We start from the raw sequence: 23,477 nt of genomic DNA, 5'->3' as shown, positions 1-23,477 counted from the left end.
CATGGATTAAAGTTCTCAATATAAAAATGAAAACAATATAAATGACAAAAATATATGGAAATACTTTCATAATGTTAGGATTAGGGAAGGTCTTTTAGAGAGTGACAAGAAATTCAGAAGCCAAAAAAAGACATGAAAAGCAGATATATGATCATTAAATATTCTACTTGATCAAAGATATAATAAACAAATCTGATAAAGAAAAGACAGCCTGGGAGGAAATATCTACAACATGAATATTAGGTAAAGGATTAAAGACAAAGACTATAAATTAAAAATTCCTAGAAGAAAATAAGATATATGAACAAAATAATACCTAACCTTATCACTCATCAAAGAAATGTAAATTAAAATATTTATTTTTCATGACTAACACGACATAATGTCAGGAAGTTTTTATCCTTAAGAAAGAACAATGGGGCAAGATTCAATTCCAGGAAGTACAGAGAGGTATATGTATATAAACAAGGATTTTATCTCAGTACTGCTTCCAACTATTTCCCAAGCTAAATGTCTATTCCAATATAAGACTCATCAAATCAATTATGATATTAACATACAGTAGAATACATATGCTAAAAAATAAAGAACAGCTATATTTCTAACAAGGAAAGAAGTTATTAAATGAAAAATGCATACTGCAGAATTATAGGCGTACTATAATCCATTGAGATAGAAAAAAGTGGTAGGTATAATTGTGTATATATGAGAGGCAAAGATGGGGGCAGGGAGACTGAATATCATGATACACAAGTTGTTAAATATGGTTTTCTCTGGAGAGTGGGAGAGGATACAACTTTTATTCACTTCTGTAATCTTTAAATTCTGGCAATGGGCAATCACTAGATTTTATTTAAAAATAAAGATCTTAGGCCCGGTGCGGTGGCTCACACCTGTAATCCCAGCACTTTGGGAGGCCGAGGCAGGTGGATCACGAGCTCAGGAGATCGAGACCGTCCTGGCTAACACGGTGAAAACTCGTCTCTACTAAAAATACAAAAAATTAGCCAGGCGTGGTGGCAGGTGCCTGTAGTCCCAGCTACTTGGGAGGCTGAGGCAAGAGAATGGTGTGAACCCAGGCGGCGGAGCTTGCAGTGAGCTGAGATTGTGCCACTGCACTCCAGCCTGGGCAACAGAGTGAGACTATGTCTCAAAAAAAAAAAAAAAAAAAAAAAAAAAAAAAAAAAAAAAAAAAAAAAAAAGAAAAGATCTTAAAAAAGTAAAAAAGTAAATTTTTACAAACTTGAAAGAAGGTAATTTGATAGTATCCAAACAAATTTTACATGCACAAAATCTTCAACTCAGCACCTGACTCTAAGAAATATATGCAAATGTACACTAAGGAATGATACAGTGATATTCATTGGAACGTGGATTATAATATCAAAATAATGGAAATCAAACTAAACATCCAATAATTTCACGAAAATTAAGTAATTCATTGGTGTTATGGAACATTATAATGCCTGTAGATAGAATAATATGAATAAAATTTCCTGGAAGAAAATAAGATATATAAACAAAATAATACCTAACTTTATCACTCATCAAAGAAATGCAAATTAAATGCATGATGTACTGACATCAAACTATCTGGGACACATATGTGGAAAAAATTGCATAAAAGGAAGACTAACAGTTTTGCACAGGAAAATCACATTACACTTATATATACACACACATATATATAGAATATATATTAAATTACAAGCTACTAGGGAGGTAATTTGAGAACAAGGCAAATGGAATTCATAGGAGAAACAGATGACTTACGCATTATATTCTTTTATAGAGCTTGAATTTTAAAAAAGAAACATGCTACTTTTTAAAAAAGTAAAGATTACAAAAATGTTAATGTGTTTAAATATGAGGTAGCTGTAATTTAAAGATAACTTTATATTATTTTGGAAAGTAAGCTATATTTCTATAACACAATTAACTGTTTCATAAATCTGCTACTATATTTTAAAATATCACATTTTAGTAGAGTGGCATTCTGATAAAAGAAAAAATACACATGTATTTATATAACCAACCACAAATAAAATATTGAGAATACAAATACATATTTATGCAATATAAAAATAAAATGGATCAGACTTATCAGACTTTTTTCAAACCAGAAAGACTTCATACCAGGTTCATGAGCCAGAGCATGTTGAAGAACTTTTTCTGCTTTGTCATACCATTTCAATTTTAATAAGAGCTCAGCCAGGTCATAGTAAAGATAATTCTTTTGTCCAGTTTTCAGAGCAGCTTCATAGTAAGTGATTGCCTAAACAAAATTCATTTCATTTAAGGGAACAAGGCAATGAGAATGGCATTCAAGCAGAGCTATTTAACACATTACAGACTTAAAGCACTGGTATAACTAGAAGTAACCAGGAAGAATTGTAGGCATACACCTGCCTGTCAATTAAGTATGTCATACTTCTCAGAGAATAGATCATCACATGAAACAACTAACTTTTTTTTTTTTTTTTTTTTTTTCAAGTCAGAGTCTCACTCCGTCACCCAGGGTGGAGTGCAATGATGCAATCTCAGCTCACTGCAACCTCTGCCTCCCAAGTTCAAGCAATTCTCCTGCCTCAGACTCCCAAGTAGCTGGGATTACAGGAGCCCACCACCATGCTCAGCTAATTTTTTGTATTTTTTCGTAGAGATGGGGTTTTACCATGTTGGCCAGGCTGGTTTCAAACTCCTGAACCAAGTGATCCATCCGTCTTGGCCTCCCAAAGTGTTAGGATTACAGGCGTGAGCCACTACACCTGGCCAACAACTAACATTTCTTATGTTAAGTAGCTAAAGAATGGTACTTGGCAAAGAATATTTTTTACAGGTTTTATGAGGCCAGTGAAGCTTATCAAAGGCATACATTTTGCTAGCTGTTGTACATATGGTCAACAATTACCAGGAATAGGGCAAGAATATAACAGTTAAAGAAAAATCTGTTTCCCTTACTAAAAGAAAATGAATTCAAAACGCATAGCTTGCAAAAATTGGTGCAACAGAAAGAACATTTATCATGTTTTGTTACATAATGAAAGAGATGTAAGAATAGCAACTTTATGGTAACTGATTTGGTAGCAAGGATTCTAGCTGCAAGATGAAGCAAGGTCTAGGGTCCAAATAATCATCACAAAATGAAGCAATGAAGAATCTGATAAATCTAAGAAGGGCTTTAACACAAATCCCAGTTCATAAATACAAATTTGGAGTTTACAACCATTAAAGATGCAAACGGTGCTTGCTGAAGCTTCTCGAAGACAGGGTGTGATAAATTTGATGCGACATATTTCAAACAATAAAGTACTTACCATTGAGTAGTTATGAGTTTTGATAAGTGCTTTGCCCATTTTGCTTGCCAATGTTCCATCTTTCGGGTTCTGATTTAATGCTTGCTCATATGCTACTATGGCTTCTTCAGGCTAATATTACCAGACACAAAAAATAAGCAATAAAAAATAGCATAACTGGGTCCCATTAAAGGGATACAGTTCTATAATTAAGCTCTACATTTGGAATATTACATAAGACTTGGCGTATATTAAAGCACAGGAACTTTAACAATTTCAAAAAGGTGATAAATGAGAAGAGCAGGTATGGGTAGGTATAATTTATTAGGATAATTCTACCCATATTAATTGTGCTCTTGTCTATATAAATTACAATATGTGAACTAAGAGATACCATCTTGACTTTTCATTTCCAGAAGTCATTAAACTGCCAGTTATAGAGGGCTGAAGGATTGGTTCCCTTTGAAGAAAACACCACCTTAGTCTGTAGCTCCCTTTATCCTTCTGTATAAAGAAGACTCCTAACATACTTCTGGTACCAACTTTACTTTTTTTTTTTTTTTTGAGACGGAGTTTTGCTCTATCACCCAGGCTGGAGTGCAGTGGCGCAATCTTGGCTCACTGCAACCTCCACCTCCCAAGTTCAAGCAATTCTGCTGCCTCAGCCTTCCCAATAGGTGGGACTACAGGCAGGGCTAATTTTTTGTATTTTTTGTAGAGACGGGGTTTCACCATGTTGGCCAGGCTGGTCTTAAATTCTTGACCTCAAGTGATCTGCCCGCCTTGGCCTCCCAAAGTGCTGGGATTACAGGCATGAACCACCGTGCCTGGCCTCATCTCTATTTCAAATAAAAATAGTGCTGAATTACCGGATCTCAACTTTAAAAAAAAAATCAATTTTTTAAAATTGATATCTCCCTTTTATTTATCCTTTAAAATGGATACCTCCCTTTTATTGTGATGGCTGGATCTTCAAATATTAAACATTATTTTAAAAAATATTCCTTTTAATAGAAGTTGTAATCACAAATAGTTTTAAAAAATGCAGTTCAGTAACATCAGAAATTTTACCTCTAGAATATTCATGTATGCATCACCAAGGAGAAGAAAAGACCGAGGGTTAGCCATTCTTTCAGCAATTTCTCTGGAAATCAGACCAACATTACTTAGCATATTGAATACAGGTATCTTCTTCCAAAAATAAAATAAAATAAAAAATAAGCTCCCTTATTTTAGTTAGCCAGTAGCCTTCAGAGTATCTCTATATACCCAACAGTGTAATATTATAAAAACCTCATGCATACCCACACCTAAATTGTTTATGCTAGATCAGTTATTTCTGTCACCGAATCTTTCCATTTTCTGAAATGCAGGTAACTGAGTTCAGATAGATAGTAAATATCTAAGTTCTCCTTATTTGGACTTACACATTTTGCTATGTTTACTTCTGAAATGATGTGGGAGTGAAGGTACCAAAAAAATGATGGGAGAATAAAATTTTACTGTCCCCCTATGCATCTTGAGCTCTGATACTCATGGCATAAATTATATGCTGAATTAAGTTACCTTAAAAAAATACCAAGTCTTCTATTTCAGTATTTGTTGCTTATATTTGACCTGAAAATGTAGACTACTAAAGGTCAAATTACCAAAGTTATTGAAATAATAACGTGGTGTTAAGTCTTTAATATACAGTATTTCATCTAACTGGTCCAAAAACTCTTGAGAATTATTATCCCAGTTTTACAGATGATGTTAAGAGTTGCAGCTGATGTGTCAGATCTTCCTGAAACAAAACCTATACTTTTAACTATTACATTATAGTACATCAAAAATAAATCAACCCTATTTTGAATTATTTTCATATCATTAGAGATGACAGTGATGATCTTTTGGAAATACCTTAGAAAATACAATCTAGGAACTCCAGTCCATCTGTCTAAACATGTGGTGCTGCTCAGTTTCTCTGAATCACTCAGCGCTTAAAAGAATCTGAGCAGCTTCTTCAGTTTGATATAACATAGATGAATCAATACTGAATTACTTCATCAACAGTTTACTATGATCTCAAGAGCTAAAAACGTTAATTTTCTCTTACATACAGTGTATGCTTCTATGTTTACCCTTCTGTTTGGGGAGAAGAGGAAGAGCAATCTCTCTCTTTCTCTCTCTCCGTGTGTGTGTGTGTGTGTGTGTGTGTGTGTGTGTGTGTGTTGTGTATCCCAATAACTCATAAGGGCATCAGTGTGACTTACTTTTAAGGTCATGCTCTTTCACCAAGAAATATCTGTAATCCACATATTAGCATGGTACATACTAAAATAACTTCTTTTTTCTACAACTACTATATTGACTAATAAATACGCCTGCCTATCCCCTAGATTACTGTTACATTACATGGCACTCTTAAGTTATTAAAATACAGGGTACAATTTCCCTTCTCAAACAGGAAGATCTAGGGTCTAAAAATAATATTTGATAAGGAGAGCTGAGAAACCATAGTAAGCCAGTTTGAAGGAATCATAATTATGTTTTAGGGAGAGCAAACAACTTGGTTAGCGTGATTGCAGTTGGTGGTAGAAGGAATCAGGACCACATTCAGAAAACGATCTGTAAAGTATTTGTGAAGCAGTTGAAAGAAAGTTAAAAAAAAATTGAGAATTAATATTAGTGGCTAAATGTATCAAAATATAATGGGTTAAGACAATTACTTACCTAAAACAAGTGATATATAACATTTTATCTTTTCTGTGCTTCAGATAAATATCTGCCATTTTTTCTCTGGCCTCTATAAAATAAGGCTGTTCGGCTGTAACATTTTGAAGGATGCTTAAAGCCCGCTCAATATCTCCTTGGGCAAGAGCTAGGTCTGCATTAGCAATGGTAACCCGCACTTCTTCAGATGTTCCAGAAAATTCATGGATGGCATCCTGTAAAACTTTGGCTGCCTCATGCTGTAAAGATGAAATTAAGATATCATTCTTCCAAAATAGTGAACAAATAACACTAGAAAGGGAGATTTTCTTGTAATGCAGAATAAATGCTAGTATATTTATAATATTTATGAAATAAATTGATAGAATTTTCTGAAACCTCAAAAATTTAAAACTAAACCCATGACCAAAATCAGATGAGCCTGTAAATATTGTTAGCTAGATAAATGTTTTCATAACTAGGACAACAGCAGCTGCTGCAGAGGGTCACTGCTACTATATTAATGAGCACTTACTAAGCACCCAGCACTGAATAATGAAGAGCTGGCTCTTCATTAAGTGGCAGATTATTCCCTCCACCAGAACACTGTTGTTACACTTTGGGTGAATATTCTACCTCATTTCCAAATGTGTACCTTGATGAATCTAAAATGTCATTTAAGAGTCATCTCAACTTCAGAGATTATAAGAATTCCAGAAATGTTAAAATGTAATTTAAGTGTACCTCAGAATCAACTATATAGGGTATAATTGGCCTTACTTGTTAAATGTACTTTAAGTTAATTAATAAAACAGAAATTCTCTCACACCTGTAATCCCAGCACTTTGGGAGGCCGAGCTGGGTGGATTACTTGAGCCCAGTAGTTTGAGACCATCCTGCATAACATAGGGAGACCCTCTACAAAATATTTTAAAAACTAGCTGGGCATGGCCCAGCTACTTGAGAGGCTGAGATGGTAAAATCTCTTGGACCCAGGAGTTTTAGGTTGCAGTGAGCTATGATTGTATCACTGGATGCCAGCCGAGGAGACAGAGTGAGAACTTATCACTAAAAAATACAATAAATAAATGGAAATTCTTTGTGATTTGGCAAATATTTAGAAACACAGCCTTCTTAAAATATGAAAAATAAGTGATTAGCAAGTGTTGCAACCTAAAACAACGGATACAAATGACTTTTGAGTTCTTCATTTTCTACAAAGTTGTAATTCTCCCAGAATTACTTTCTATCTTATTGTATATATTATTATTTTTAAAAATATCTGACTTTATAATATTCCTATGAGTTTACCAAAGCTGTATTCATCAAGTATTTTGTTTCCTCATCTACTAGAATTTCAGGTTGGTACTTTCTTTTTATTTCAGTAGTTCTGGAGTGTGCATAAATGTGTGTTTGTGTATATGTATATAAATCTTTTTACAGATTCATAGGATTATAACTGCATTATATTATTACATTCACGGTAACCAAGAGGGTTGTACATCATGTTATTATGTTCCATTGTAGCCAACATGAGCACACTGATACTTAAGATCAACCAGGAGCAAATTATGTTTACCTTTCAGGGGCTTACAGGAAGTTTATTTTTAGTGCAAGGTAATGAAAAATAAATTCTTCTAAAGTTTACCACTTGGTCAAGGGAATACGTTTAGCTTTTCATTTTTTTTCTTTTCTTTTTTTTTTTTTTTTTTTTGAGATGAGGTCTCGTTCTGTCACCCAGGCTGGAGTGCAGTGGCGTCATCTCGGCTCACTGCAACCTCCGCCTCCTAGGTTCAAGCGATTCTCCTGCCTCAGCCTCCCGAGAAGCTGGAACTACAGACGCACACTACCATGTCCAGCTAATTTTTTTGTATTTTTAGTAGAGACAGGGTTTCACCATATTGGCCAGGCTGGTCTCGAACTCCTGACCTCAGATGATCCATCCGCATCGGCCTCCCAAAGTGCTGGGATTACAGGTGTGAGCCACCATGCCCGGGCAGCTTTTTAGTTTTTACTAATGTATATGTTAGAATAAGGAAGTTCACATCTGAGCCCTTAAATTAAAACTTGACCTACCTGCTCTCCATTTAAGCGGTGAAGGTCTATCAATTCAAGAAAGATTGATAAACGATGGCTTGTATCAACTTCAGTTTTTCTGTCTTTTGATTTTGTGGAAGCTCCAATTCTTTTCATTCCTGGTAAACTCATTGCCATATGCAGTGTTTTAATTGCGTCTGCTATTTCTCCCATTTTCTTTTGTGACTGAGCTTTTATCAAATGATATAAAGGATAGTCTCTCACCTGAAGAATAATATTTAATAATATTTCCTTGGAGTGCTTACAACATCAACACATAATTTACAATCCATCAAACATTAAAATAATGAGATCACTGAGAACAGTCCATCTTTGGTTGTATGCATGAGGTCTATCTCTGCCCTCTTATTAACCCTCTGATTATGTATCACATTAAATCGGATTCAGGAAAATTGCTTCTCCCTGCATCCTTTGAGATGACAAAGAAGTTGATTACATATTTCTATTGTGACAGAAGAGAAAGGGCAAACAAGGTTTATAAGGCTAGCAAATACATTCTAAGAGATTATTTGAATTTTCAGGAAAGGAATTTCTTTATCTGGCACTTCTAGGACTGATATGAAGTTATTAGATTTCTAGAAACTCTGTTTTTCCCCTTTATTTTTTTAATTTGAAGATTAAAAGTTTCAGGGCATTTTAATCAAACATTGACCTTCCCCTTTGACACTACTCCTAAATATGTAGTTCTGAAGCTTCCATCTTTACGTTGGCTATCAACAGTATATACAGAAAACATAAGAGAATGATAAAAATGAGGTGGGAAAAAGAAGTCAAAGGGAAGGAGAGGACCCAGAATGAGGTGACATGGCAGCCATCTAGTGATTAGGAAGTCTATAATCCTCCTGATGCTGAGGTTCTCAACCTTAGGCAGCCTGCACATTTGCTTACAGAGCTTCGTGTGAGACTCACGCTTGTGCTCCTTCCTCAGAGATTTTGACTCAGAAGAGGTAGGGCACCAGCACTGAGGATCTGACATACCACTAGTCTTGAAAACCACTATCATAAGAAGCAGGTGATATTTTCTGCAAATTTTTTTTTTTTTTTTTTTTTGAGATGGAGTCTCGCTCTGTCACCCAGGCTGGAGTGCAGTGGCACGATCTCGGTTCACTGCAAGCTCTGCCTCCCGGGCCCTCACGCCATTCTCCTGCCTCAGCCTCCCGAGTAGCTGGGACTACAGGTGCCCGCCACCACGCCTGGCTACTTTTTTTGTATTTTTAGTAGAGACGGGGTTTTACCATGTTAGCCAGGATGGTCTTGATCTCCTGACCTTGTGATCCGCCCGCCTCGGCCTCCCAAAGTGCTGGGATTACAGGCATGAGCCACCGCGCTCGGCCTTCTGCAAATCTTAGTTAGGATTCTCTAATTCACTGAAGGGTTCTCCCTTAACAGGGTTCATGACCCTGTGAAGCAAAGCAAAAGCTTTCAGAGCTCCTCCATGACTTGAGGTAGTTCAGGAAGCAACTGAACCTAGGATTCTCCCTAACGTTGAGTGGATACTGGATGTAACACATAATATCTTGGATAGAAATGTACTGTGTTTTTATATCCTCAAACCACAAAATTACTTTCAAAATGACAAGATGTTCTTTCACAATGAATCTAAAAAGAAGTTATTAAAAACTAAGGTCCAAGAAATAAACAGACAATTATTATCTTTATACATAAAAATATTTGACATAAGGATCATCATTTTTATATACCTTCATTATTGCATTTAATTCTCATTGTAACAGCAGCGTATTAGTAAATGAGTTTTACAGAAAAGAAAACTGAGGCTCAGAGAGAAGTGAAAGACCAGATGTTAACCTCAGGATTTTTGTCACCAAGTCCACAGTTTTTTACCCATACCTGAGTTGCCTGAATTTTTCCTCCTACTGCTTGTGAGTTCAATTTTTTTTTCCATTAAAAATGCAACTGTTAGCAAAATACTACAGGCTAAAACACAAAATACTTAAATATGTAAGCTTTCAAGGAGGGTGATATGTCTTATCCGCTTCAGTCTGGAATACTTACCTTAAAATCATAGCTCAGACAAAGTTCAAGAGACTGAGAACACAATTTGACTTTTTCTTGAGACAAGTAAACCTGAGCTAGCAGCAGATGAGCATCGGCATAAGAGGGATTGTGTTCTAAGCAATGCTGAAGGTTATTAAAAGCTGCTTCAATATCACCTAATAAGAAAAACAATGCATTGTTATAATTCAAATGATTAAGAAATGGAGATCTGAGAGGGAAGAGGAAGAAGAGTGTTTAGGTGACGGATAGCCCTAGTGTTTGTAAACTTAAAGTTTGCTCTTCATAGGCCATGGTTTAATTCCATCTGCACTAGTTAGCTTCCTTCTAGTCTACATGAATGAATACACCTGCAAGTCAGGCAAGCCCTTGATCCTAATGAACAAGCCAGGGAAAGGAGGAAAGGATGAGAGCCAAGCACTGGCGTTACTGAGAGGCCAATAAATGGACCTTTATTTTCCTCGTCAAAAAAAGGTTTTATTTATAATTTCATTAAAATAAATTATGTAGAACAAAAACATTTAAATAGCTAGAATTTTGTTGTGTCACTTACGTTAACAAAGAGGATATTAGTCTAGTAATCATTCTTGGTCAAAAATTCTATTACTACTATACATAAAATAACAAAAAAGGTCTAAGGATATACTTCAGAGATTCAGAAATACAAGTTATAGATTTAAAATACCTTTAAATACCAACAGAAATAATGCCAGTTGTATATCTGGGAGTCTTAAAATAGAAGGAAATAATCAAGATTAAAGTGATAGGAATCGAGGAATTGACCTTGGGCTGATAGATGCGGTAAGAGGCTCTTCAGAGGAAGACATTGCATTGATTCTTAGAAGTTTCTCATGATGTAACCTGCACTGATCTGCACTTAGTCACCTCATAAATGGGCCTTAAGAAGATGTAAGTAGGCTAACTCCCCATTCATCCTTGCTAGGAGAATGGGGGAAAAAGACAGCCTAAATGATTTTCTGTTCATCTATGCCCCTCAACTTCACCTGATGCCTCAGTCAACAAAATAAGGCTTAACTTACCGGTAACAGACATGCACTGAGACTGAAAATGTTCTTCTCAGAGACGGAGGATTAATAGAAAACTAACTGGCTGAGATAGCATAATAACTTACTAAACATGGCATCAAAGTTTAGCAATCAACCGTCAAGCATAATTAATAATGTTAGATTCTTTATTTATTGTGATACAATCCAACACTCAAAACTGCACAGGTACAAAAAGGAAAAGTTAGGCATAATAAATTTGTGTGAAAATTCTTTTAGGAAGGAGAAGGATTAAGGTGATAATTTGAAGAAATAGGTTGTACTAACAGGAGAAAGTGCATAGAGAATTAGGGTTTGCAACTAAGAGACTGAAGAAAATGAGTACTGTATGAGTAACAGAAATGAGAATCTTTGTTTCTTTTAAGGGTGAGGAGATGGATATGTAGGGTAGGATACTAAATATTTAAAATATTTCGAAGGATACTAAATATTTAAAAATGAGAAGCGGGTCATTACTGTTGAGGAAAATAGACCACGTCACCAGAGATCAACACCAACATCACATTCTTTCTAAGAGCAGTCCAATTTCCCTTGAGTAAAACTGAAAGACGTTTCAGTCCTGTGTATGTCTTTGTCAGAATTCTGTGTAATAAAGCATTTGGCTGGCGTTTGTCTTGGGTTCCTGGAAGGAGACTCTAACTCTTGAAATTTCCCTCATGTTAGGGATTTCCGTGTTATTCATTATGGACCCTGACAGTTTATCCTAATGAAGAGACTCATGGTGTGCCCCTAGATAGTTTATGCTAAAGATATGACTTGGAATGGAGGCTGGCTGTGCCAGAAAGACCAACCCTGTGATTAGAGGGTTGGTGCTTAGAGCCACATTATCAGTCGGTGGGGGACTGGATATTGAATTCAATCATATGGCCAATGATTTAATCCATTCCTACTTAATGAAATCCCAATAAAAGCTGGGGACACCAAACCTTGGTGAGCTTCCTTGGTTGCTAATACTCTGATGGTCACACATTGACACGTCAGGAAGGTGATGTCTCCTGACTCCATGGGGAGAGGACAACGGAAGCTTTACATTTGGGACCCTATCAGACCTCACCCTGTGCATCTCTCTCTGTTGCTGATTTGGGTTAGTATCCTGTTGCTATAATAAAACTGTAGTTTTAAGTCTAGTGCTTTCTTGAATTCTGTGATTCACTCTAGTAAATTAATGAAACTGAGGGACCTCCAAATTTGCAGCTAGTCAAAAGCACAGGAGGCTCTAGCAGTGCCCAAATCTGTGGCTGGTGTCTGAAGTCAGGGCAGTTTTATGGAGGACTGTGCCCTTAACCTTTGATGTTTGACCCAACTCCAACTAGTCGGTGTCAGAAGTCATTGCAGTTGGCAATTTAGCAAAAATACTACTATTCAGACAGATGCTAGCAGTATTTCACATGACTTAAGGCTGCTCTTCCTCTTTTTTTTTTTTTTTGGTTACTAGAAATTTTCTTATTCTTTTTTTTATTTAAATAGGTTTTTGGGGAACAGGCAGTGTTTGGTTACATGAGTAAGTTATTTAGCGGTGATTTCTGAAATTCTGGTGCACTCATCACCCAAGCACTGTACCCAATGTATATAGTCTTTTATCCCTCTCTCACTCTCCTCCCACCCTTTTCCCTGAGTCCCCAAAGTCCATTGTATCATTCTTATGTAGGCTGTTATTCTTAAAAATGGGATTAATATAAGAAATTTTCCTGACTACAGACTTTAACAATTAAGTATTACTAGATTGTGACTTATATAAATTTTCACAATATAAATACTTAATAAATTATAGGAATCAAAGTCCCAGTCTAATTATTTAGTAGGTGATACCCCTTCCAATTAGGAGAAAAGCCGAAATATCATGTGGCTTAATAGTACAATTCAGTCAGAAAGTATTAGTGTCACTTCTTACAATTGAAATGTTTTAGAGGTAAAACAACCCTCTGACATCATCTAAATTTTTTTTAACAGTTAAAACAGAAGTCCATAATTTCCACAATCTATAAGGAATCCAAACAAATCATCAAGAAAAAAAAAATCCCATTAAAAAGTGGGCAAATGACATGAATAGACATTTATCTAAAGAAGATATACAAATGGCCCATAAACATTTTTAAAAAATGCTCAACGTCACTGATCATCAGGGAAATGTAAATTAAAACTATAGTTAGGTACCACCTTACCACAGCCAGAATAGCCACTATTAAAAAGTCAAAAAAAAAAAAAAAAAAAAAAGACGTTGGCATGGATGTGGTCAAAGGGAACACTTAATACATTGCTAGTGAGAATGTAAATTAGTACAACCTCTTTGGAAAATAGTATGAAGATTTCTCAAAGAACTAAAAGTAGATTTACCATTCAATCCAGAAATCCCACTACTGGATATCTACCCAAAGGAAAAGAAGTCATTATAACAAAAAGTCACCTGCATGTGTATGTTTCTTGCAGTACAACTCATAATTGCAAAGATATGGAACCAACCTAAGTGTCCATCAACCGATGAGTAGACAAATAAAATGTGATCTATATACACCACAGAACACTACTCAGCTGTAAAAAAATAATGAAATAATGTGTTTTATAGCAACCTGGATGGAACTGGAGGCCATTAATCTAAATGAAGTAACTAAGGAATGGAAAACCAAATACTGTATATTCTCACTTGTAAGTAGTAGCTAAGCTATGGGTATAAAGGCAAACAGAGTGATATAGTGGACTTTGGAGACTTAGAAGAGGGAGGATGGGAAGAGGGTGTGGGATAGAAAGCTTCATATTGGGTACAATGTACACTACTCACGTGATAGGTGCACTAAAATTCCAGACTTCAGCACTATGCAATTCATCCATGTATCCAAAAACTATTTGTACCCAATACAAATAAAAACTTGAAATAAAAAATAAAATAAAGAAAGAAAACAGAGGTCCAAAGAAGCAGTAAAGACAATCTCATCACTCCATTATATTACAGGAAGTAACGATTCATGAAAATACCTTTAAGTTGGTTTCTGCTCTTAACAGTTTTACAAACGTTATTTACTTTTATAGCATTCAGTTGCCAAAGGTACATACAGACAAGCATAATATGATGGTCCTTTTTTTTTTTTTTTTTTTTTTCCGAGACAGAGTCCCACTCTGTCACCCAGGCTGGAGTGCAGTGGCACGATCTGCTCACTGCAAGCTCCACCTCCCAGGTTCACACCATTCTCCTGCCTTAGCCTCCCCAGTGGCTGGGACTACAGGCGCCTGCCACCATGCCTGGCTAATTTTTTGTGTTTTTAGTAGAGACGGGGTTTCACCATGTTGGCCAGGATGGTCTCGATCTCCTGACCTCGTGATCCACCGGTCTGGGCCTCCCAAAGTACTGGGATTACAGGCGTGAGCCACCACGCTCAGCTGTTTTGTTTTGTTTTTTTTTTTTAATGAGACAGGGTCTCACTCCCATCGCTGACGCTGGAGTGCAGTGGCATGATCCTGGCTCAATGCAGCCTCAACCTCCCTGGGCTCAGGTGATCCTCCCACTTCAGTCTCTTGAGTAGCTGGGACTACAGGCACATGCCACCAAGCCCAGCTAATTTTTGCATTTTTTTGTAGAGATGAGGTTTCTCCATGTTGCCCAGGCTGGTCTTGAACTCCCAGGCTCAAGTAATCTGCTCGCTTTGGCCTCCCAATCTGTTGGGATTACAGGTGTGAGCCACCGCACCCAGCCATGATGGTCTATTTTTATGTGTAAAGTCAGGCATTTGTCTATGCCTTAGAAAACTAAGGTTATAACTGAGTTGCTTTTATTTTAAGCTATCCATAACTATTCACAGAAACTAAACAGGAATTACTCAGTACTTTTCATTAGGGCCTGAAATCTGGCAAATGTTGCATTTGGTTATACCAGTAAGAACACAACCATGGATTAATGACTGTAAATTCTTATTGCTAGTCTCCAGTAATTTCTGACAGACTTTTTTTTAAAGTGGTACAACTGCATTTTCCCAGCAATTCGCTTAAGCCACACAAGTTTATAGTAATTTTTAAAGGATTAAATAGTAAATTATGCAATTCTATTTTGGATTAAAATTACTTATCTATGCATATACAAAATGTACATTTTATGTGACTATTTATATATACAGAGTGCTTAATTTATTTATGCTTGTTTTTATCAACATCAGAATAAAAAGGTTAAAAGTTTTTAAGGTATACTCTACCTGACAAATATTTCACTTTTGCTATTAGGAAGATAGTTTGCAGAAGACCTGGAACAGTTCTTACTACAGCCTCCAGGACTGAGACGCAACGCCTGAGAAGTGGACAAAGAGGTTGCCCAGGACTTGCAGGCTAAACAAAACAAACCAGCAGATCATTTTATAAGTGTAAAAATAATATTTAGCTAAAAATGAACATATATTAATTTTAGTATAACTAACCAAGCTATATACATTTTTCTAAAATTTCTTTGATTTCACTTATTTTGTAATACCTTTATTATGACTTAACTAATACTAATTTATTTCCCTGGGATCTATGAACAGACAATGCAAATAATGGCTCTTGTTCAGCAAAATAATTATGAAACTATTACACAATGACTAAATGGATAACATATCAAGTGGGTATATCTATTCAAAAGTTTTATCAGAGAAATGTATCTGTTAAAGGAAAGATAACTGAGAGGTAGAGTTTCTTGCTAGAACTGACAGAGTCAAGGCAGTAAGTGTTCGAATTCTAGATTTGCCTTGTGATTTGCTAAATTCAATTACTTTCATTATCCCCTCGATTATTGTAAACCAGTTTTTAAAGAATTTAGATTTCCCCCAGTAGTAAACAGAAGGTAGAACACCCACTATGCTAAACTAAATGTCTCATACCTTTACATTCCCCACTCTTCATCCTGGCATGTTTTAGACCCTCTAAGTTTTCCTTTCAATTAATAATGAGTATGATAATTAAAGTGATACTAGAACACTGCTTTATTCTTTTCACTGTTTCTTATTCTTTTTTTTTTTTTTTTTTTTTTTTTGAGACGGAGTCTCGCTCTGTCACCCAGGCTGGAGTGCAGCGGCGCAATCTCGGCTCACTGCAAGCTCCACCTCCCGGGTTCACACCATTCTCCTGCCTCAGCCTCTCCGAGTAGCTGGGACTACAGGCGCCCGCCACCATGCTCAGCTAATTTTTTTTGTATTTTTAGTAGAGACGGGGTTTCACCATGGTCTCGATCTCCTGACCTCGTGATCCGCCCGCCTCGGCCTCCCAAAGCGCTGAGATTACAAGCGTGAGCCACCGCGCCCGGCCCTTGTTTCTTATTCTTATAATGGATGTCTACCCAACCAACCTTTATCCAATGGTCATCCAAACACAATTTAGTAATGTGATATCAGAATTTAAATATAAAATGTTCATTCCTCCTGCTTTGCCTTACTAAGGCTGTTTCTTTATATAAGGATGATCCTCTCCACCCCACGCCCCCTGACACATAAAGATCTTCAATTGGACTGTGCCCTCTTATGGAAAATTACTCCTATAATGAGCCATTATTACCAATAAGAAAGTGCTACAAATTACTTATGTTGACACACACAATATATACGCTCAAAAAGATAATCAGAATATGACTATTATTGCCTAGAATACTTCAGCTTCTTTAAATTATTCATATATAATCTATATAATAAAATTTGGCACTGTATAATACCCATACAGTTCTACTGGTAGTTTCATATTTAGTTTTGCTTCTTTTATAGGCCTATGGGTTTTTATGTGTCTTGAAGATAAGACTTTTATGCTTCTTTGCACAGTAATAGATACAGAGCAAATAGTTTAAAAATATGTATTTTTTTCTGCCTAAGTAAAAAAAGTGAAAGTGTGATGGTGAGGTTATGATAATGTTCTTTGTCACCTGCTAAGAATGAGTTATTGAGAACAACCATCATTTTTACTGCAAACAATTTCAATGTGCAATCATAGAAAAAATAGTTATTGCAGACCTTTAAGATATCGTTTGTTCAATTAAAATTCTAAACAAAATTATGTCTATAAAACGGTCAAAGAAGTAGGAACAGAGCTAAAGAGACAATTCTGCCTTTCTGATATTTCCCCATGAAAACAGTATCACATAGGCTGATTACTTTCTATCATGCTGGTAAAGGAAAACAGAATTTCCTGGTAAAGGAAAATAGGATGTCTATTTGAACTAGAGACCCAACTACCACTTAATGCATTATTTCTTGTTCTATCTACAGTTTATTCTCAGCACATCTGATAGAGAAATCCATTAAAACATTGAGTTAAAATGTTGACTTGGATCATGCTGGAAGCCTTTTGGTGACTCCCCATTGTACCCCATTGTACTCAGAATTAAAGCCAAAGGAGTTATAAGAACTGCTATGGCCCTACCTGGGCTGGTCTCCTGTGGAATGACCTCATCTCTGACTACTCTCCTCCTCCTCCTCACCCTGCCCCAGCCACATTTGTCTCCTCGTGTCCCTTTAGGCTTCTGCACCAGCTGCTCCCATTGTCTGAAACACTCTACCATATTTTCACATGTTCTGTGATGGTTAATACTGTCAACGTAATTGTATTGAAGGATGCAAAGGATGGGTGTGTCTGTGAGGATGTTGCCAAAGGAGATTAACGTTTGAGTCAATAGGCTGAGAAAGGCAGACCCACCCTTAATTTGGGTGGGCACTGTCTAATCAGCTGCCAGCATGGCTGGAATATAAAGCAGGTAGAAAAATGTGAAAAGACTAGACAGGCTAAGCTTAGCCTCCCCAGTCTACATCTTTCTCTCATGCTGGATGCTTCCTGCCCTTGAACATTGGACTCCAAGTTCTTCGGCTTTGGGACTGGGACTGGCTTCTCTGCTCCCTGGCTTACAGACAGCCTACTGTGGGACATTGTGATCATGTGAGTTAATATTCTTTAATAAACTCCCATATGTATATATGGAGTATATATATAAACTCCTATATATATGTGTGTGTATATATATATATCCTAGCAGTTATAAATATATATATACACATAACCTAGCAGTTATATATATATCCTATTTTCAAGTCTTTGTTCAGATCTTACCCTCTTCATGAGGCCTATCCTGACCACTGTATCTAAAATCACCATCACCCCACCATGCTCTATTATTTTCTCCTGTCATTTTCTAAACATAGTATACAATTGACTTAATTGTATTATCTGTCTCCTCCTGTTGGAATACATGCCTCAGGGGAAAGGAATGTAGTTTGTTTTACATGGGTATTTCCCCAGCTCTAAGTAGAGTGCTAGGTACTCTATAAACATTTGTAGAATGAATCTTGAATACTAGATTAATACCGAAAAAAAGGTATTCCAACTTCCAAGCAAGGGAAAATGGATTATGACTGGGGAGTCTGAGGTCAATCCCAGGTACAATTCTATGAGCGTTTAAGTTTAAAAAATAAATGGTAATGAAAGCCTAGAAAAGCACATGATAATCGAAAAGGCTGTATGGGTTCCCTAAGGGAAGGTCATTTTCCTTATTTCCCATGTTAACACAGTTACTGAAGCTATAGATCAGGGAGAATGCTAAGAAGTTTGCTTTCAGCAATGGAACACTTGATAGTGCCTGCTCTGATATCCCTGTGCTGAATGTGAGCTGAATATAATAAAGTTAGGATGTCTGTATCTGCTTACTATCTGTAATAAGAGTGCTGACTAATAAATCCACATAAATTTGGAAAGAAATCTCTGGCAGTACAACATAGGGTTTCATCTTCAATTCTACTCAAAACTGTTAATGCTTGGAAAAGAACATTATAGTAATAGTTATCTCAGAGCTAGATAAAGCAGACGACAGATGACAATAAAGATCCATCTAAAATAGGTGACAATCATGATCCACAAGGAATATGATAACATGGAATTATGAGATGAATCTGAAAAGATAAAATTTCATAGGAATAAATGTAGAGTCCTACATTTGAGTCCAAAGGTACAACAAGTAAGAGACTGAAAGTCTTTAATTAACTGTTAATTCAATAGAGGTCATTAATGTAATGTGATTTATAAAAAGAAAGTTGGATGGACTTCCAGAATAAGGGAGGAAAAGGTCTACTCTAGTTCTTGCAGGTCAAATCCACATTTGGAATAGTAAACTTAATGAGAGGCACAGACAAAATAAAGAATATCATCAGATTCACACACAGAATTCTCAAAACTATTTCATATAAAACATAAATGGCTGGAAACCTGGAGTTGTTTAGTGGAACATGAAAACTAATTGCCAATATCTGAAGGTCTGTTTAATGAATGAGGAATGATCCTTGCTCTAAGCAACTGGACTTGCCCTATGTCAACCTAGGGAGCAGAAGGAGGACCAGTAAATGGTCTTTTTTTTTTTTTTTTTTTTTTTTTTTTTTTTTTTTTAACCAAAAGCAGAGTTTGACCTAACACAGGAAACACAGGCTAACAATCATAGTTATATGACAAGAACTTCATTTTAGTGTGTCCAGACATGGGATAGGCACTTGAGAGTGATGTTACAGACTAGAAGCAAATATAAGGTAGGTGTCTGAATTAGATGACTTTTAATATTTCTTTAAACTGAAGATTTTAAGATTTTATGAAATACAAATGAATATTTGCAAACCAATACTTTCAGTAATTGACAGCAGTCATTACTAAAAACAGTCTGATTAAAAGCGATTTCAACTAACATAGATACAAATACTACCATTTTAAGATGCCAATATAGTCTAATGCATCAAAGAAAACTTTTAAGTTCTTCGATAAAACGTCAAGTAAATGCATCCTTGAAAGTAAGTCCCATAATTACTTACCTGCATTGGACAGAAGCTCAGATATTCCATAACAATTTCTAACAAGAAATCAGGATTTAGCTTTTCAAAATACTGTATGCCAAGAGGCAAACCTTCTAATTGTGAAAAGTGAGTGTCCAGGACATCATTTAACAAATTAATAACTTCTTCTTGTCGTTTATTTTTCTTCATGGCAAGAACTGCATGTAAATAGATCAATTCCTAGAAAATAAGTAGTTTTCATAAATTATTCCATTTAGTTACAAAGCCATTTATTTCCATTTAGATTTCAAATGCATATAATGTGCTACTGATATGCAATTATTTGTTCAAACTCAAGTATTAGCTTGAATAGACTTCTAGAATCATTCAGAAGAATAAAGTTTAGTTTTGAATGGAGGTAAATTAATAAATGCAATTACATATTAAAATTAGTGTACACTAGTGCTTTACAGCCATTACAAAACAATAAGACTGATTAATAATTTAATATTTTATAAACGGCTAGCATCTACCATCTGATAAAATAAAATACTGTACCGCAGATTTTCCAATGGACTGCTGGATTTCATTTAAAAATTCTAGCTGCTGATCTGCATCCTGTAATTGCCCTTCTATCAACTGACATTGGATAAATCCTAAAATCAAACAGCAGAAAGACAGTCAAAGTCCACACCAATTCAGGGATGCACTCTTCAAGCTAACATAACAACATTAATAAAACACGTTTTCCCTCATCACAATACTTTAATGTTTTAGATTAAAAACAACAGAAAGAAAGAAAATGAAAAGAGTGAAACAAAATAAAATGGGTAGCCTTGGACCTTATAAAATCATTTACTGAAGAATTCATAATTTATAGGAACCACGTTATAAAAATCTATTCTCTCAAGATATTATTTGTGAATTAAAAATTTTATTTTTAAAGACATGACTTTTTCGAGTGTGGGTAGTAGAGAACAATTTAAGTTTAGAAAACCACAAAATCCATGTGTTCTTCTCTAACAGCAAGTTAAAAGAAATTGCTACTTGTATCTATATTATAAATATTTATGAAAACAGTTGTCATACCAACTAGGGCAGACACACTAGTCTCATCAAGTGTCATGGCGGTCTTATACCACTTAAGTGCCTCTTTAACTCTTCCTTGTAAAATCATTTGGTATCCAAGTTCTGTAGCAAATTCTGATTGTTGAGGGTTTAAACTAAAAGCTCTCTCAAGTAACGTTTGAATTTTTTGAAGAAGGAGTTGACTACGTCCACACTAAAAAAAAAAAAAAAGATGTAAGATTTCAAAGTCTAACATTTCTACTGAGACTGAAGGATTATTTTTTCTAAATATATATATTATTTGTACTTCACAGGAGTGATGAAAAAGAAAAAAAATTAATAATTAAGGAAAAATAAAACTCTCCTATTATCTAGACAATGCATCAAGAGTTTATATTCTATCAGAACTTATATAGCCTAATGAATATAATACTTTTACAAAATAACTAGTATGAAAAGTATACTTCTACTGATGTCACTGCAAAAACATTTTTTTGAACTCCTTTTCCAAGCTGTCTCATGACTGTTTTACAGATTAAACAAGAAAACCATTATTTTATGGTTACGTGTGTGTGTGTGTGTGTGTAATATATGTATGTTTTTTCTTATTGAATAAAAAACTAAGACTAGGATCTGTTTTCCCCCTAAACACTAGCTATGCCATCAGTGAGAATATTTTAAGAGCTCATGCCTTAGAATCTTCTTGAAAAAAATGTCAAGAAATAGCAGTCTTGTTAGAATAAGTACATAATTTTTCAAGACAACAAACTTTAAGAGTAAAATATTTATTCAAATGTTTGAACTTATATAATTTTATAAGCTTAGTAAAAAACTAATTGCAATAATGTGTCTAGCACTACGGTAAGCAAAAAAGGTAAATACCTCCTTAATTCAAACTTTCGTTGCAGCAGGGAGTTTTCTTCCTTTAAAGTTTACACAATCTGATATCTTTGTTTTTAAATAAGAAAATTCAGTATATTCATGTCATTTAACAATTAATATCCTTTTTTTCTTTCAACTTTATGCTAATTATTTTAACCTTCCTAGTTTAATGAACTTTTCAATATTCTCATTCCTTGTATTGATTTCGAGATTCTACTGTATTTTTCTATTTCATTCTTTTTTTTTTTTTTTTTTTTTTTTTTTTTTTGAGACGGAGTCTCGCTCTGTTGCCCAGGCTGGAGTGCAGTGGCGCAATCTCGGCTCACTGCAAGCTCCGCCTCCCGGGTTCACGCCATTCTCCTGCCTCAGCCTCTCCGAGTAGCTGGGACTACAGTCGCCCGCCACCACGCCCGGCAAATTTTTTGTATTTTTAGTAGAGACGGGGTTTCACCATGGTCTCAATCTCCTGACCTCGTGATCCACCCGCCTCGGCCTCCCAAAGTGCTGGGATTACAAGCGTGAGCCACCGCACCCGGCCTTTTCTATTTCATTCTTGATTACCTTTCTTTTACTGGGAGCTTATAATAAAAACACTTCTTTCCTGTTGTTTTTAAAAAAATAAGATACCATTTCCTTCACCAAAATGGTCTTTTATACACTTTAAAACTTTTTAAAAATAGTTTTAAAAAACAAAAGCTAAGAGCAATCCTGGTCATAAATCTTATGCTCTGATGAAAATAAACCACCTTCTACTTCCTTTGGAAGGCACTTCGTTATGCTTGAAAGATCAATAAGTGGCATTTCCTCCATGATGCCTCCATCAGGGCATCTTATAGTTGGAAACCACAACTCCACTAAACTGCCTTTCCTAGGAGTATATCATATATTTAAATACATATTTGCACCCTAGGCCATATGCTCTTCCCTGCTTCCACCTTTTCCACTCATTTTATGTCCTCTACTACAGATAACAGAGCTCTGGTACATGGTAGGCACTCTCACAGTTCTGCTGAAGGCGAGTGTAATGTTATAGAAAAGTTGAGCATTCTGTGGTTCCATGGCATCCAATGCATTTCCCAAGTTTTCCAGCTTGGTGGAAGCCTAAAACAAAAGGAACTGGTATTAACTTTAAAATATACTAAGTAAAAACAACATAATACAGGCACATATACACTAACAAAGCATAACCCTACTAGTATTTTAAAAGACCTTTGCTTTTATAAATTCCTCCTCCTCCAATGGATGATTATATGTTATAAAACATATTTAAGATTCTAACAAACTCAATAATTATAAATATGTTTTAGAATGTGTTTCTTTAATACTTGTTATTGAATGGAAACCTTTGGATAGGCAAAGACACCCATAATATTCCATTAACTGCACATGCCCAGCTCCACCTCCAACAGTTAATTCACGGCACAAATGAGATATGAATGATAATGTATTTACAAGTATATGAGATCAGCCCTTCAATTGCCTATATAGACTGGTTTATATTCAAAATATTTTCTAGAATAAAAAAATCATTACAGTACTTAGTATAAGTAATTTCAATGCCTGGAAAATTTACTGAAGATTTACCCCTACTAAGATACTCCTAGTATTTACTGAAGTAT

The 23,477-nt window shown here is 35.5% G+C and overlaps 1 protein-coding gene across 4 annotated transcripts in view; it reads right to left on the bottom strand.

Moving 5' to 3' along the window:
• TTC21B (tetratricopeptide repeat domain 21B) overlaps window positions 1-23,477 on the bottom strand; it is an 81,240-nt gene that overhangs the window by 36,393 nt on the left and 21,370 nt on the right. For all 4 annotated transcript variants that reach the window (XM_030795972.1, XM_030795973.1, XM_030795975.1 and 1 more), the window contains 11 exons: window positions 22,861-22,959; window positions 20,998-21,190; window positions 20,467-20,564; window positions 19,948-20,148; window positions 15,343-15,472; window positions 10,101-10,258; window positions 8,067-8,291; window positions 6,012-6,250; window positions 4,368-4,440; window positions 3,318-3,428; window positions 2,137-2,275 (listed from right to left, as the gene is read on the bottom strand). In XM_030795972.1, the coding sequence (XP_030651832.1) occupies window positions 2,137-2,275; window positions 3,318-3,428; window positions 4,368-4,440; window positions 6,012-6,250; window positions 8,067-8,291; window positions 10,101-10,258; window positions 15,343-15,472; window positions 19,948-20,148; window positions 20,467-20,564; window positions 20,998-21,190; window positions 22,861-22,959 (1,666 nt within the window). The remainder of the gene's footprint in view (window positions 1-2,136; window positions 2,276-3,317; window positions 3,429-4,367; window positions 4,441-6,011; window positions 6,251-8,066; window positions 8,292-10,100; window positions 10,259-15,342; window positions 15,473-19,947; window positions 20,149-20,466; window positions 20,565-20,997; window positions 21,191-22,860; window positions 22,960-23,477) is intronic.

This window comes from Nomascus leucogenys, chromosome 17, assembly GCF_006542625.1.
Source record: "Nomascus leucogenys isolate Asia chromosome 17, Asia_NLE_v1, whole genome shotgun sequence".
Classification (NCBI taxonomy): domain Eukaryota; kingdom Metazoa; phylum Chordata; class Mammalia; order Primates; family Hylobatidae; genus Nomascus; species Nomascus leucogenys.
Note: the sequence above shows the minus strand (reverse complement) of the source record. Positions and strands in the feature narration are given on the sequence as shown.